The sequence below is a fragment of the Phallusia mammillata genome, chromosome 2, assembly GCF_965637545.1.
Source record: "Phallusia mammillata chromosome 2, kaPhaMamm4.hap1.1, whole genome shotgun sequence".
NCBI lineage: Eukaryota > Metazoa > Chordata > Ascidiacea > Phlebobranchia > Ascidiidae > Phallusia > Phallusia mammillata.
Window position 1 is genome coordinate 22,479,583 of NC_137253.1, and position 14,906 is coordinate 22,494,488.

At 36.8% G+C, this 14,906-nt stretch overlaps 3 protein-coding genes across 3 annotated transcripts; 2 read left to right on the plus strand and 1 right to left on the minus strand.

The window, feature by feature from the left end:
• Positions 1–746: 746 nt before the first annotated feature.
• On the minus strand, positions 747–2,499 carry LOC145213915 (ADP-ribosylation factor 6-like). Its single transcript, XM_080082322.1, has 3 exons — positions 2,371–2,499; positions 2,082–2,258; positions 747–1,164 (listed from the first exon to the last, which is right to left on the minus strand). The coding sequence occupies exons 1-3, from the start codon at positions 2,459–2,461 to the stop codon at positions 860–862; spliced, it is 573 nt and encodes a 190-aa protein (XP_079938448.1). The 5' UTR covers positions 2,462–2,499; the 3' UTR covers positions 747–859.
• A 2,262-nt stretch (positions 2,500–4,761) lies between these two features.
• LOC145214938 (protein ABHD1-like) lies at positions 4,762–7,988 on the plus strand. The gene is made up of 8 exons (XM_080083571.1): positions 4,762–4,841; positions 5,157–5,323; positions 5,490–5,706; positions 5,780–5,892; positions 6,495–6,668; positions 6,875–6,964; positions 7,350–7,477; positions 7,636–7,988. Exons 1-8 carry the CDS (start codon positions 4,764–4,766, stop codon positions 7,821–7,823), a joined length of 1,155 nt encoding a protein of 384 aa, XP_079939697.1. The 5' UTR covers positions 4,762–4,763; the 3' UTR covers positions 7,824–7,988.
• A 1,179-nt stretch (positions 7,989–9,167) lies between these two features.
• LOC145214982 (protein ABHD1-like) lies at positions 9,168–13,887 on the plus strand. Its single transcript, XM_080083633.1, has 9 exons — positions 9,168–9,233; positions 9,848–9,992; positions 10,066–10,232; positions 10,532–10,748; positions 10,809–10,921; positions 11,145–11,318; positions 11,636–11,725; positions 12,333–12,460; positions 13,317–13,887. Exons 2-9 carry the CDS (start codon positions 9,915–9,917, stop codon positions 13,517–13,519), a joined length of 1,170 nt encoding a protein of 389 aa, XP_079939759.1. The 5' UTR covers positions 9,168–9,233; positions 9,848–9,914; the 3' UTR covers positions 13,520–13,887.
• The last annotated feature ends 1,019 nt before the right edge of the window (positions 13,888–14,906 follow it).

Below are 14,906 nucleotides of genomic sequence, written 5' to 3' on the forward strand. Positions count from 1 at the left end.
GTGGCACAAACTGACGCCAAATAAGATTATAGAATTACTTCAACCGCTTCGCGGTCCCCTCAAAATTGCCTCACGGACCCCTAAGGGACCGCGGACCCCAGTTTGGGAACCGCTGTATTATACCGACTCAGAAGCCATAACCGCCAGACTTGTACGCATATGATGTACAAACAATTGAATAAACAAGGAAACAAACAACGTTACAATACAGAAAGAGACGTCATTTATACAGTTAAGATTGATTGTCAAATCGTTTAGCTAAACTAAATCAACGGATAAAGTAAAAATCTATCTGGATTTTTAGGCACCAGTAGATGGGATATTATGACATCTAGCCTACATCTTTAAATCATACGCATGGCGGCCGTTGGTAAAATAAGGATTTGTGGTCGACATAACGAAAAGGTACCCCTAGCCCAGTGGTTCTCAACCTTTCGTGGACCGTGGTCCCCTAAAAGTGTCATTTTTTGCCTCGTGGCCGCCTTCATGTAACCTTCATGTAAAACTCGTGTTGGAATTCGGTACTAATATCGGCTTTAAACAGGTCGATCAGAGTAAATAAGAATCCGTAATCGGAAAAAACCTCAATATAGACAAATAGTATGCGAAATAGTCGATTGAATTAGGGAATTTTAGTGGGTGTTTCTGGTAAATCTACACCCGTCGCCCCCCGGAACACAGCTCCTGGGGGGCCATGGGCCCTGGTTGAGAACCACTTCCCTAGCCTAAATGATAAATATTTGCGATAACAGCAACTTAGTTACAAGATTTTCAACACACAAGTATAAAATAACAATAGAAACAACATAAATTTCGAGAGCTATATGCAGTTTGCAGCCAAACACTTTCAGAATTAGCGTCAAGTTTTATTCTGTTTCTTGTATTCCTTGACCATTCGAGAAAAACATTGCAGGCCTTCGATGATGCCATCGTTCTTAGTGGCTGAGCACCCCTGGATGTTCCACTTTTGCCAAGCGGGAATATCGGACAAGCCAAGTTGCGGAACAAGGTCCTCAACGGAATGAGCGATGCTAATGTCTTGCTTGTTGGCCAACACGAGGATGGGAATTCGTGACATTTCCACGTTAGATATAATGCTGAATAGTTCGTCCTTTGCCTCACTAAACCGAGAAGGATCAGCACTGTCCACAACGAATATCAAGCCTAAAAGAATGCGCATGTGATTACTGACTCAGTATAATCAAAGTATATATAAAACACAAGTAGTCCAACCCATTGTTGCGCGTAGAGCCGCATGGACGTCAAATTAATACAGCAGGTATAGGGAAAAACACATGAATTGTCTGATTTTTGCAAACTGGTGGGCTTTAACGCGAAATTAATAGGCAAAATCGAATAAAACTTTTGGTTTCTAACATTTGAGCGTGATAATGCACGCTGAATGCAAATATTTTAAATTTTCAAGAAAAATAAGCGGCAAAATTTACATGAAACAAAGCAATTTAGCTTTTAATATTACGGTGAAATCTTAGAACCCGAAATTTTCATTCTATTTGGCGAATCAAATTCGCGTTTTAGCTCTTCAGTTTGTAAATATCAGACAATTTATGTGTTATTTTCCTCTACCCACAGTTCCATAGGCTTTATTGCGTAATTTATGTGTTATTTTCCTCCACCCATAGCTCCATAGGCTTTATTGCGTAACAATAGGTTGGACGACTTGCGTTTTATACGGAGTACAATAATTTGTGCCGAATCTGAATTTTCGCCATTTGGTAACGAAGATGTTAATCGCAAATAGAAAGTGAATGCTGCACAGAAACTCTAGATTGTTATCCGCTGTGTTTAAGTAATATAGAGTCCATCGAAAACAGGAATTGTGATAATCTGAATATAATTAAAACAATTGAACATTTGTGGAAATACACAATGTTGCTTTGTGACGTTAAAGACGACAGAATAATAATAATTGCAAAATCCATTGTTATTTTGCTATTCATTTTTAGCAAAACGTTTTTACCACCTGTGACAGGCATGTTAACCGGTGTTATACGAAGTTTCAGCACGAAAAAGGGACTAATAAACGTGATGACGTTTTATTGTTAAGCAGATCAGCTCACCTCCCGCCCCCTGATAGTAATGTCTCCACAGCTGACGTAGCTTGTTTTGGCCGCCCACGTCCCAAACCGTAAAGGTAAGGCCTTTGCATGGTGTTATTGTTTCCACATTAAAACCGATAGTTGGAATCGTTTTAACAACTTGATCCATCTTCAGTCGGTACAAGATAGTTGTTTTGCCTGCAGAAATTAAGGTTACAAAACGCAGGAAAATTTATGTGGAATATTTCACTTTCGATTAAACGTTTAGCTTTTAACTGAGCGGTTTATGAAGTAGTCACTTTTTACCCACCTGCTGCATCAAGACCTAACATAAGTATCCGAACCGGGTCCGAATCGAAGGTCTTGAAAATATTTTCAAGTTTTGAGGCCAATGCCCCCATTGGCGTCTTAATTACAGTTTGCTTATATAATTTACCTGCTTGCCTAACATAACAAAGAAATTTGTTAAACATTACCAACTGCTTCACCCTGCTGCATTTTATACATATATAGTAGCCTACGGATGCACTTTTGTGAAGTTGATAACTGGTCAATTTTGTCGGTCGAGAACTCTTTGGCGACATTCAAACCGTAAATCGCTTGTTGTCAAATTAATGCTCAGAAAACTAACATAGGCTAAACAATTTTAACACTCAGAACGAAGGTTGGCTACAGCTTACAGAACTATAAAGTAAAAGCGGGATATCACAGCCAACATCACGCTGGATAATTCCAGTTATATCATTACTTGACTTACCACTAAAACGAGTCAGATTTGCGGTTTTGACATTCTAAAACATTTTACGCTATGTCAAAGAACTTGTAATCGGGGTCACATCTAGAGCATTGCGAAATGTCAGCTAACCATGCAAAAACCAACAAACCTCATCAGCACTCACAGTTCGACAATTAGTTTAATTATAAAGCAAACTTAACAACCAGCATGCAAATCATGCGTAATTGTGTTGATTGTGCCAATAGACACTGCCTTCCCGTTCTGACTCATTCCTATCACCACTCACAGTTGGACCGCACAAGTGACGTATGGGTGGTGGCAACTAGAACCACACCAACCCACACGAATGTAACTTTCTGGATGTGCCTTTTTTAGACATAACTATAGAAACATGTCAAGTAAGTTAGTTAAAATATGTGGCAAGCCACTAAGCAAAGTTATGAGAAAAATAGCTTGCCATTTTCCAAATTTTATTGTACCGCTTAAGGAGATTTCAAACGATATGACATTTATAAGCTCTTGTAAAATTATCCCTAGAATTTGGCTGAAAAATTGACAGTGTGGCATTTTTTGTTGACTCACGTTAAGTAAGTTTCGCAACGCCGGAACGAGTTAAGTTTTTGAACAGTCTGTAATCAAAAAACATTTCTATGTTTTAACCGCATGACTGCACACACTTCCCTGTGTTTCTTGGCGATTGTTTTCTTTCTATTTTAGCGAGATGTATCAAAATTTTCGCGTTTAAGAATTCTGTTGTGCTATAATATCACTTTACTTTATTATCTGAAGTCTGGTTCAGGCAATATACACCCGCTGTGTCTTATTGTTTGTTTAGAAATTCTCTTAAAACTGCCTCAACTGAAGTGGTGTTGCTTAAAACATCTGTCGACCGTTTTGAAAGTACATTGCACTTTGTTGCAATATATTTGGTGGATAAACATTTTAGTTTTTAGTTTAAACGTAGAAAAAGCAACATACCAGGGGACATGAGGTGTTCAAGTTACCTCAAAAAAGTTTAAAGCTTCATTAGTAAAAGTATATACCTTACCCTTAAATAAATTAGTTAAAAACATATACCTAAATAAACCAATAATGGTAGTTGCTCAAAAACCTTGAAACCTGGTTAAAGGAACCACCTAAGCTACAAAATGGCTGCATTCTATTTCTTTAAACACTGCTATGTAAACATAGTGGAGGATGTGTACCATGTAAAGAATGATTGTTTGGCAAACAAACCTCATATTTACAGTAGTTGATTGTATTTACAGGAAAGGGGCACATTATATTAATTTTTGTTTCATTGCCGAACACTGAAAATCTTTTTGCACTATTCACTGTTGTTTAATATGGATGAGACAAAGTCAGGAGCTGACCAGTTAAAAGAAAAATACTTGGAGCTCAAATGCTCAATACTGCACAAAAAATGCAATGAAATACAAGGCAAAAACAATGCAACCATAGAACACTTATGTCAACTGCAAAAAGTGGTCAAGCGACAACAAAGAAAAAGGGGAATGCTGTTAAAACGTCTTCTCCTGCATGGCGACAAACTCAGAATGGCCAAACTAAGATTTATGCTAGATGATAGAAGTGATCCAACAATGGTTGAAATTAGTGACTTTATCAAGCAGAGACAGTTGTTACAAAAAGGCACTGTTAGTCATGTGTCAAAGCAAAGTAAAGACTTTAAATTAATAGCAAATGAAAAAGAACCCAGGGTTTCTATTATTAAGGTAGAACAATCTCCTAAAGATGATGGTTCTCCACCAGAAAACGTGGTAGATCACTCATTATGATGCATTGAATTTCCCGGTTTCAACACGTCAGCATGTATATATATTTTCGAAGCAACAATTTTTTAGCCACTTTTCTACAGGCTACAAAAGTTATCATCTTATTAGATTGCTAGGAATAAACTTCAAAAACATTTTGATCAACAGATTTTGAAATCCTTGTTAAGCTGAACAATGCCATTGTCATCTGTTGCAGTTATTATTTCCTCTTTTTTGTTCTACTGTTGGTACTACTTCCTTCACTATGGAAAGGTATCAAATTGTGTGGTTTTGTATTTTTTCTGCTTTACTAATTGTGTTGTGTTCATGAAATGCTTTAATAGCAACATAAACAAAAAAAGATATTCAACTTTGAAGGTTGAAATGTGTTTGTACCAAGTGGGTTTTAAAAGAAAGGTTTATACAAAAGAGTTTCGTCCCCAGTTTACATAAAAAGTAAAACAGTTGAAAATGTTGTTTCAGAGTTTCTGAACAACATGTAGAGCTTTTTAACCGAGCATTTAATAAATTCTTGCGACTACGTTCTTTGGTCATTGAGTTAGAATTGGTTTGTCAAAAACTTTACAGAAGCCGGAAGTTTATAAAAAGCAATCGTCCAAGTTTTCAGCGTTCCTAGAAAACCATGTCAAGTCGGTTTCGAAACCGTATTGGTCACTTTTCTGGAGCCCAGGAGGAAAGTTACAAACCATTGTTGCCGCAATTTTGCCTCGTTTCTACAATGAAATATATTACTGGTTCGTGCCTGAGAGTGCTTTTATGACACATTTGCTTTTTTTAAAAAAGGTAACAGCTGCTGGACGTAATTGTTAAAAAGTGTGTTTACGTTTAAAATCAATATATCGATTTTTCTAACACAGATCGTTGGAGAGTACTTGTGTAATTAACGCAACGTATTTGCAGGAAAGAAACGGTCGAAACGCCAGACGGGGGCAAGTTTGGTTTGGCCTGGGCTAGTAATTCGAGAACGGACAATGTCTGCGAACCTCTGGTGGTAATATTTCCAGGATTGGTTTCAAGTTCCACAACGGGCTACGTCCAGTTGATGGTTCAAGAAATAATAAACAAAGGATTTTCTGCTGTGGTTATGGTTAACCGTGGAATTGAAATTCCCTGCCAGGTTGGAACATATAGTTTTAATACAAATACACATATGATTACCACTAATTTGACTGTTCTTGCACAATTCCCAGAATTCGACATTTTTTTGTGCAACCTACACCACAGACATGGAATTGGCAATTAACACAATTAAAAAGAGGTTTCCCAAACGTCCAGTTGCCGCGGCTGGCGTGTCGTTTGGCGGGTAGGTATAATTTAAACTCGTTACTATAGGCCAGGGGTCACCAAACTACGGCCCGCGAGGTCATTTCATCCGGCCCTCCACCACATTTTTTGATTTGTCAAATCGTATTCATAACTTTGTATCATTCAAAAATTAATCTACTTGTTACGAAAAATGTAATAATATTACCCAGTTTAATAGGATTACAACGCCCAGGATTGATCCAAAGTCAGTTTGTTACGTCACAGACAAGACTACTATAGTGTCAATTGTGCGCAAACAAATTCCTTTACTTGTGACGTAACATACAAGCATTGCTTGTAAGAGACGACCTATACAATTAACAGTCGCATCACCAGATAATAAATGGGATTGTAGCAAGGCTAAATCTTGGCGCACCTAGAAAAATCGCCTCGCGGGCTAAGTTTTGAAAGGCGGCGGTAGGACATGTAAACTATGTGGCCCGCGCGAATTATTTTTACACTTATCCGGCCCGAAGTCAAAAAAGTTTGGTGACCCCTGCTATAGGCATACTAAATTGACACAATGCCTAAATTCATTACCTGTTAGGTTAGTTTTTAAATTTGCACACAGTTTTATGAGAAGAAAAATTATGTGTTCAGATTGCTGTTGAGTCGATATCTGGCCCTTAAGGGCGAGAGCAGTAAACTTCAAGCGGCATTTGTCTACTCATGTCCTTATAGTCCGGTGGAGTGCTCGATTAGCATGGAAAAGTGGAACCATTGGCTACTGATGAACGTATCCGTCACCAGTGGCCTTATGTCCGTTTACAGAAAGTAAGACATGTATTGCTATCAAGTATTGAAAATGGCATACAGGGGCTCTGTACACGCGTGTTGACGTAACAAAACAAGCACAATCAAGGTTTACTGGCATTGGTCTGATGATGTTCTGATAAACCTTGGCTAGTCAATTCCTAAACTTTTTGTAGCACCATGGTTATATTTGCTGTTTAAATATTTGTTTGTTGATTTTCACGCAGATCCAAGGACAAATTCGATGGTTTGGTCGATCACCACACGATAAAAAGAGTATGCAGCGTTCGACAGTTCGACAGCGAAATGACTGCAAAGTTGGTTTACATACCTTACCTCTTAAGTTAAACAGTGCTTGTGCGTGTAGGCTGTTTAACTTAAGAAAGTATATAGACCTATATACAAATCACAACAGATAAAACCAAATTGAAACTATAATCGCTGAAATATATATCCACCTATGCCTTTTCGTAAAACATTTTTACATATACATTGCTTACTGTAGAACAAAGCACTTCAAAAAACTGGAATTATTTTTCCTTTAATGGAGCATTAGTGCTCAGACTAACGCAAAAGATTCTTTTTATAATTATATTTCTTGTACTTTTTCCGCTTTAAAATGTTTCATGGTAAAGAAGTTTTATACTTAAAACAGAAGTGTAACACCAGTGCCAATGTATCAAAAAGTAAAACTTTTTTTAGGGTGTTTGGATACAAAACAGTGGATCATTACTACAAAGACGGTGTAATCACAAGCAAGTTTATACACTCCATCCGAACTCCTACCCTTTGTTTGTGTGCTAATGATGACGCCTTTGTTCCAGTGAAAAGTGAGTGTTTGGTTTCAACGAATGCTGAAAGATAGTTGAAAAGTCAAACGTATTGTGTGGATAACCTTAATTGGTAGCACGTAGGGTGTAGTTGCTTTGGTGTACATGTAAACTTGCTGGTATTTTATACTTCGTAAATACTCCAGGTGTTTTTTTAGGTATTCCCTGCTCTGACATATCGCAAACAGATTACGTTGCCATGATGATAACAAATGGTGGAGGTCACGTAGGTCATCTGCAAGGCATTAACCCCTATTCAACTCCCTACTTTGTTGATGTTTTGACAGACTATTTCTCTGCAGTGTTTAACTACTCAGAGGCATTGCCAACAACCGGATGTACCTGATAAAATTGATTTTCGTTTCGGCATCAAAATATGTCTAAGTTATTTAGTTGAATTTGTCACTGTTTAGTTTACACTTTTCGTCTACGCTTACTGTGGTTCTTTGTGTTGTTCGATTTTTTGCCGCTTTTCCCCCTTGTAAATACAAAGTGAGATCGATTTGAATAATTGTCCACGTTTGATTTCACACTGTTACAACAGTTTTCAAACAAAAAAGAAAACAAAAAAATTGTTTGTGTCAGTTTGTTTTCAGTTGAAAGCGTCGCCATATGCAAGGGCTTGCTCTTCCACTGACAATCTCACTTTCGAATAATATCTCCTTTAGTTACATGAATATACTTTGGGGCAAGTGTGTTCCTACTAAATATTTCGTTTAAGAGGGTTACAAACCACACTTTTTTCGTCACTTTTGGTTTCACCAATGGTAAATTCGATTTGATGGAAATATACGAATGCTGATAGTATCAGAATTGTTTGAAAGGAAATTAAGGAATGAAATTAAAATATTTCTCCATAAACTTGTTTTGTTGGATTTAGGCAAATCATGTTGTTACGGTTTATTACATAACTTTAAATAATGGCCCGGAAGGCCAGAATGGGAAAAACTCGAGTGCCTTTTTTTAAAGACTCAAATTAAGTCGAGTCTAGTTGTGAAAAGACTTGGCCTTATTTGGACTCGGCACACCATGCCACTTTTTGTAGTATATAATTTTTTTTGTACTAAACCTGTTTAGTTGGCTTTAATCATACAGTAGCAACACTTAACTGTTGCGATGTGTAGTCGTTTTTTGCTTAATCTTTACATGATTGCCCATGTGTAACGTCACAACTGCATGCAACTATTTTGTGTCAGGGTTGACGTTTCTGTCTACGCGGTATATTGTCAAATATAAAAGTTGGCTTTGAAATGGGTACAACATGGTAGAGCTAGTAAACTGCCGAAACGTTGTGATGTTTGAAACTTAAAGACTGGCTTAATATCATTTTAAATCAGATTATTTTTAATAACTTTTAAAAATTAGCTTGACTTATTTAGGATGGGACTCGTTAATCAACCCTGAGATTAGGACCCTTGCAACTCATTCGGCCCCATATTGTACTTTCGGGACGCGTGATCTAGTTCTAGTAGGAGATTAGGTAAAAAAATGTGCTGTAATAATGATTGAAGCGAAAAAATTCGTTTGGGTTAATCGGAATTGATTCATCAGTAAATCAAAGAATGATTACGATACCAAGTGAAAAACAATAGCCAAACGGTATTGTGGTATTGTAGAGAATAACAGTTGCATATTAGGTACTTTCCCAGCATGAAAACGGTTCGGGTTTGGTAAACTCTGTTAGTCAAGAGTTTTTTTGCAGATTGTGTTACTGCAGCTGACTTCCGTTTCCTGTTCGTGTTCAGTGTTTTGACAGGTAGTTTTTCCATATGGGTTTACCATACGCCCTTTTAGCAGGGACAGTTCATTGCCGCGTCCTAGTTTGGCATTAGTTTTTTGTAACTGTGGCAAAAATTGCATTGTTACATCACAGAGGAAATGTGAGCTGATTGTTTCTGTAATTGCTAAAAAGTGTGGTTTGCTAGATTTGTGGTGCTGTAAGTGTGAGAGTCAACATGCTAAATTAAAAATGCATAAAAAATGCAGTTTAAATAATGAGATTAAAAAATATCACCTAAATATAAACTAAACAATTGATTTAAAATTTATAATGCATTTGTTGTCGACCTATTAATCATATACTTTGTTTTTCTGCTTGTTTAAAAGTAACTTAGTTAAATATGAAAAGTATGGTATGCCGCTATGCTTACATATGGTCCGCAGGTACAATATTTTTAGCAAATGAATATATGGATATAGCTTTTGGGGTATGGTCAAAGTAGAGCATGCACAAATATGTCTGTATTTCAGTGCTATTACTGATTTTTGGGAATGGTGTAGAACATAACTATGGAGATATTGAGGGGTCTCGTTTTTGAGGTGATTTGGCTAGTTATCAATTTGTCAATGGTTTGTTTTTTGTTATCGCAGACTACAGTTATCCAGACTGTTTATTGCTTTGGATTCCCAGTAGTTCTGTTTTCTGCACACTAAAGAAATGGCCCTGTCGCCAACTGCTGTGCTTGTTTCTTCATTTTTGTTTTACTGTGGATATTACTTTATGCATTATGGAAAGGTGAGGAAATGATTTATACATGTAAATACAAAAACTTTAACTGTTAAAATTATTTTATTTATGTTGTTGACAGCAACCACAGGTGTACAAAAAGAAAACATCCAAGTTCTCTCATTTCCTGGATAACTATGTGACAACTCTAGTGAAACCATTTTGGTCTTTCTTTGTTGTGCCTGGTGGAAGGTTTCAAACAATAGTTGCAGCTCTTTTACCCAGGGATTACAAAGTCTCATACTATAGGTAATCTGGGAGAAAGAGTTTTAATCTTGTAGGATATTTATGTCTGTAAAGCTTTTTTGTCATTAAAGATGCCTTTATGCCACAATTGTCCCAAAACATGCTTGCTTAATACAGACTCTTCCACTTTCGGTTTCATATATTTAGTAAAACAACTAAAACTTCCAGCCCACTTTAATCAGTGTGTAAGTTTTAGCTGTGTCACCAATTTTTAATATATAATGGTTTACAGTTTATTTTAACGGTTTTTGTACAGCATTATAATGTGATAAATAGATGATTTGACTTTTTCACTGTTTCAGGAAAGAAAACATTTCAACACCTGATGGGGGTGAGTTTCTTTTAGCATGGGCAAGTCCAGGTAACAAAGATGAACCAACCAAACCACTTGTTGTGATATTTCCTGGTCTAGTTTCCAGATCAACATCTGGTTATGTGCAGATCATTGTTAAGGAACTTATTAAATTAGGGTTTTCAGCTGTTGTTATGGGCAACCGGGGCATAGAAATACCATGTCAGGTATGTTGTATGCTAACATGTAGCTTTAACCTTTCAAATTAACTTCCAATTGTGTTACAGACTGGCAAAGCTTTTTGTGCAGCTGACACTAATGACATGCAACTAGCAGTGAACACAATTAGGGAAAGGTATCCAAACCGTCTCATTGCTGGTGTGGGTATTTCATTTGGAGGGTAAGTTTCAATGTAACAACTCTTGTTAAGGATTTGTTCTTTCTGGGTAGTAGCTTATATTAGATTTTTTGTTTAATTGCAGTTCAAAATGTGAAAACACATTTAGTTGTGAATTGTGATGTTTTGTGTGTATCTTACCATTAAGTTTGACATGAAACTATGTCTTTTCTATGCATTTTTTAGCAGCTTGTCCAATTGTAATGTTTGAATGACTTTTATTTAGATTACTTCTATCTCGCTACTTGGCCCAAAAAGGTGAAAATAGCAAATTACAAGCTGCTTTTGTCTACTGCTGTCCTTTCAACCCTGTTGCTGGATCTGTAAACCTGGAAAAATGGGACAACTGGCTGCTTTACAATGTTTTTCTTACAAATGATCTGCTAAAAATTTATGACAGGTGTTATTTGTGTGTTAAAAAGTTGTTTGTGATCTTGTTTAACATTAAAATAAGAAGAAGGTTCGTCTTTTAATTTTTTTATGTGTGTATAAAAATGATTAAATACTGTAAATTGTCTCACAATAGACCGTCACACATAAAACGTTTTTGTTTCTTCAACCAAACTGATTACACAAAAATTTTCTTCAGAAACAACAAGCTTATCTTAAAAATTGGATTTAACATTCATTTATCGCTGTTCGCTGATTGACCTCTGAAGCAACGTCATTTACTGTACTTTGGACTTTGTCTTACCACCTATATTTGTTTTGACGTAGGTCTCGAGAAAAATTTGTTGGCGTTGTCGACCACCAAAAGTTGAAGCGAGTGCGGAGTATCAGAGAGTTTGACATTCATATGACGGCCAAGTATGTCCTCTGTTTGTTGCGTTGTATGGCTTTTTGAGGTTAATGATTTCAAATTCAAGCATCATATTTGTCACCGTCAGGTTCACGGGCTCGGAGCTACTAACCCTGTAATATCACCCTCATTACAGCACGGGCCGAAAAACACTTGAATAACAAATTGTCATGCATTGAATTATGTATGGAAATTGGTGTTTTTGCCTGAGGTTTAGTTGTAAATTTTCGGGGAAACGAGGATGTTTCATCGTATCCATGGCATTTGAAACCCGTTTAATATTTAATCGACCAACGCATGACACTTTGTTAAGTTCTTCTTGATAACAACACAAACAGTTACCTTTACCTAGAATTCGTAACCTCCACACATGTTTTAATAATACAGCATTTGTTTTTTTGCACTAGATTTTGAATTGTATTAATGTATAGTACGCAAATTGTGTTTACAAAACTTAAAAATTGATTTACATTGATTTCAATTCAAACAAGACCAATAAATATTTTGTGAGAAATATTAATTTCACTCACGCCATAAAGTAGTGAACACAAACACTTGAACATACATTTGGTTTATTGTTGTTCCACATGTTTTTTACCAACTTCATTTTTTCAGAGTGTTTGGTTACGAATCGGTTGATCACTATTACAAGGATAGCGTGATAACCACCAAATTCCTGCACTCCATCAAAACACCAACTTTGTGTTTATGCGCCGATGACGACGCGTTTGTCCCCATCAAAAGTAAGTTACTGAGGTACTGAAAAATGAGTCAAATACTTTTTAATATAGTTCCGAAACGTTGACGCTTAAATCCCTGATCGTCGTTTTTGTCTTCTTAACTTCTGTTTTTCCTTTTTGTTAAATACATAAGGGGTGTTAGGGGTACCAATTTTTTAATTTTAATTACAATGTCTGTCAATTACAAGGTTTAAAACTTGATTGGCGTAAATAATGAGTTGAGTGTTGAAATACAGTGGTTTAAATACCTATTTTCAAGATAAAAACACTAACATATACCTTTAAGTTAACTGTCATTAATTGGAAACGCAACCGTTAATCTGTAAATTTATAGATTTTGCCTACTTCTTAAAAACATCATGGAAGTAACGTTGGGGACTGGTTTGTGTCATTGTCCTGTTTGACGTTGTACAGCCTGTAATATTCTTTGTTTTCCTCAAAACCACCCTCTTTTCCCCAACACTTTTAAGACACCTTTGACTGGTTCCACCAACGTTACCTTTCCGGTTGTGTTTACTTACCGTGCACCAAACTCACTTTCTTGTGAGCTCCCGTTAAGTAACGCTGTATAATTCGGTGTAGCTGCAACCCATTAAACACCAAGTACGCCTTCCATATTTTTGCGCTACTTAACGTTTCTACGTTGAGCGGCTATTTTCGGCTCTGTGATTTTTTGGTACGATTGTGTCGCTATGGTTTTCACCATACCAAAGTAAACTGATATCAAATGTCTGTACGCCAAACGACCTTCAAATGTTGTTTGTGGAAGTGTCCGCGTCCACAATTTCGTCCTTTTTTGTCATAAGTTCAACAAAACCTTGACAGTATCTAATTTGTTTGCATTTTATATTGCTTACAGGCCTTCCCTACCAGGAAATGGCACAGACCGATTACATTGCCATAGCAATCACCCACGGCGGGGGTCATGTTGGGCATCTGCAAGGAATAAATCCCCTTTCCACCCCATATTTTGTGGAGATGATGATGGATTACTTCACAGCGGTGTTTAACCACTCTGACGAGTTGCCTGAAATAGAGAAACCAACTTATTCTGTGCAATGAATTACCTGTGCACTTTTATGTTTAATTGAATTTAATGTTGTTACGTTGAACACTGTATGTAATTTTTCTTGACTAATTTTTTGCTGCGATCATTTACACAATAATTTAGTTCCCATTGCCTTGCAGTATGTTTTCGAACTGTTCCACCCGTCCCTACCGCTTGTGTATTATTTCTCTACGCAGTGTTTTGTCTGAAGTTTTTCCTCTTTGTTAAACTTGCGAAGTACAGATCCGTGTCAATACGCTATTTCAGTTCTATGAGTAAACTTGACAAGAAATTCCAGTATTTTTATGTCAGTTAAAAACAGCTTGACGTTTTCGCTTTTGAACTCTGAAGTTGATATAATAAATGCTTGTGCAACTCCGTATTCGATTTTAGGATCTATGTTTGACCGCCCCGGTTTGGCAAAATAACTTTGGCGGCATGCCTGCAAGAATGTACAATGGTTGTCTCTGTTTGGAGTACGGTTTTATACACTGGGTTTTGGATTATGCCGGCTAGAGAAACACTTCATAGTTAATACCAATACCGTAAGCCGGTTGCAAGCCCAAGACAACAGTTTAAGGATAAACACCCCAGCGAAGAGGGCTTTGGACTTGGACTTGTTCTACTCATATACTTTTTCTTTTAGAACATATCAAAACATGTTTTTTGTTTTGACATGTCTGTTGCGAATATTTTAATTTCGTAAAAGACAAAACTTTTAAAATTATACATCAGGGTTCGTAAATCTTTTAAAAGCCATGTGCAAAGTTACTCTTTTAAAATGATAATGACTTGGCGTATCACATTTTTGTGTGAAATAGTGGTTGATTTTGCCAGCTATTAAAAATAAAATCTCAAAAACAGGCAAAATCGTCCGTAATTGAGGCTGAATTTTAAGACTTGCATAAAAACGAGCAGTTTTATTGTTATACTACAGCATATGACTCACCACCACATATACCTTAAGTTGCACAGCAACACTTATAACTTTATGTCAATCCATTTTGGAATGTGAACATTTCGATGGATTGATGGCATTTCGTTTCTACATATTTACTTTGAAGTCTACAGTACCTGGAGTTTCGGACATGATTTTTTCATGTCAGAGTTCTAGTTTTGACTTTTTGACAAAACAAGGTAGATGAACATGAATTAGCAAATCGTTTGGCGTGCCATAAAAAAATCCCCTCGCATGCCAACATTGGCACTTGCCAGGTGTTGCCGACCCTGTCCTACATATTGCTTTTTCATGGATGATTGTGGGTTTACCGATACGAAATGGCAAAATCTGATTTGTGTTCTGTTGCACTTAGACTTCTACAATAATGTCGCACTTGGACCTGAAACCAAACATATACTAATGCCCTGCTCGCAAATCTCACCACGAGAAGTAGTGTAAAC

Coding starts and splice junctions, on each gene's coding strand:
- LOC145213915 (XM_080082322.1), bottom strand. CDS start 2,461: ATGGGGGCATTGGCCTCAAAACTTGAAAATATTTTCAAGACCTTCGAT. Junction 2,259..2,370: donor GTTAGGTCTTGATGCAGCAG/GTGGGTAAAAAG, acceptor TAATTTCTGCAG/GCAAAACAACTATCTTGTAC. Junction 1,165..2,081: donor TTACTATCAGGGGGCGGGAG/GTGAGCTGATCT, acceptor GCATTCTTTTAG/GCTTGATATTCGTTGTGGAC.
- LOC145214938 (XM_080083571.1), top strand. CDS start 4,764: ATGCCATTGTCATCTGTTGCAGTTATTATTTCCTCTTTTTTGTTCTAC. Junction 5,707..5,779: donor GAATTGAAATTCCCTGCCAG/GTTGGAACATAT, acceptor CACAATTCCCAG/AATTCGACATTTTTTTGTGC. Junction 6,669..6,874: donor CTTATGTCCGTTTACAGAAA/GTAAGACATGTA, acceptor ATTTTCACGCAG/ATCCAAGGACAAATTCGATG.
- LOC145214982 (XM_080083633.1), top strand. CDS start 9,915: ATGGCCCTGTCGCCAACTGCTGTGCTTGTTTCTTCATTTTTGTTTTAC. Junction 9,993..10,065: donor ACTTTATGCATTATGGAAAG/GTGAGGAAATGA, acceptor TGTTGTTGACAG/CAACCACAGGTGTACAAAAA. Junction 10,749..10,808: donor GCATAGAAATACCATGTCAG/GTATGTTGTATG, acceptor ATTGTGTTACAG/ACTGGCAAAGCTTTTTGTGC.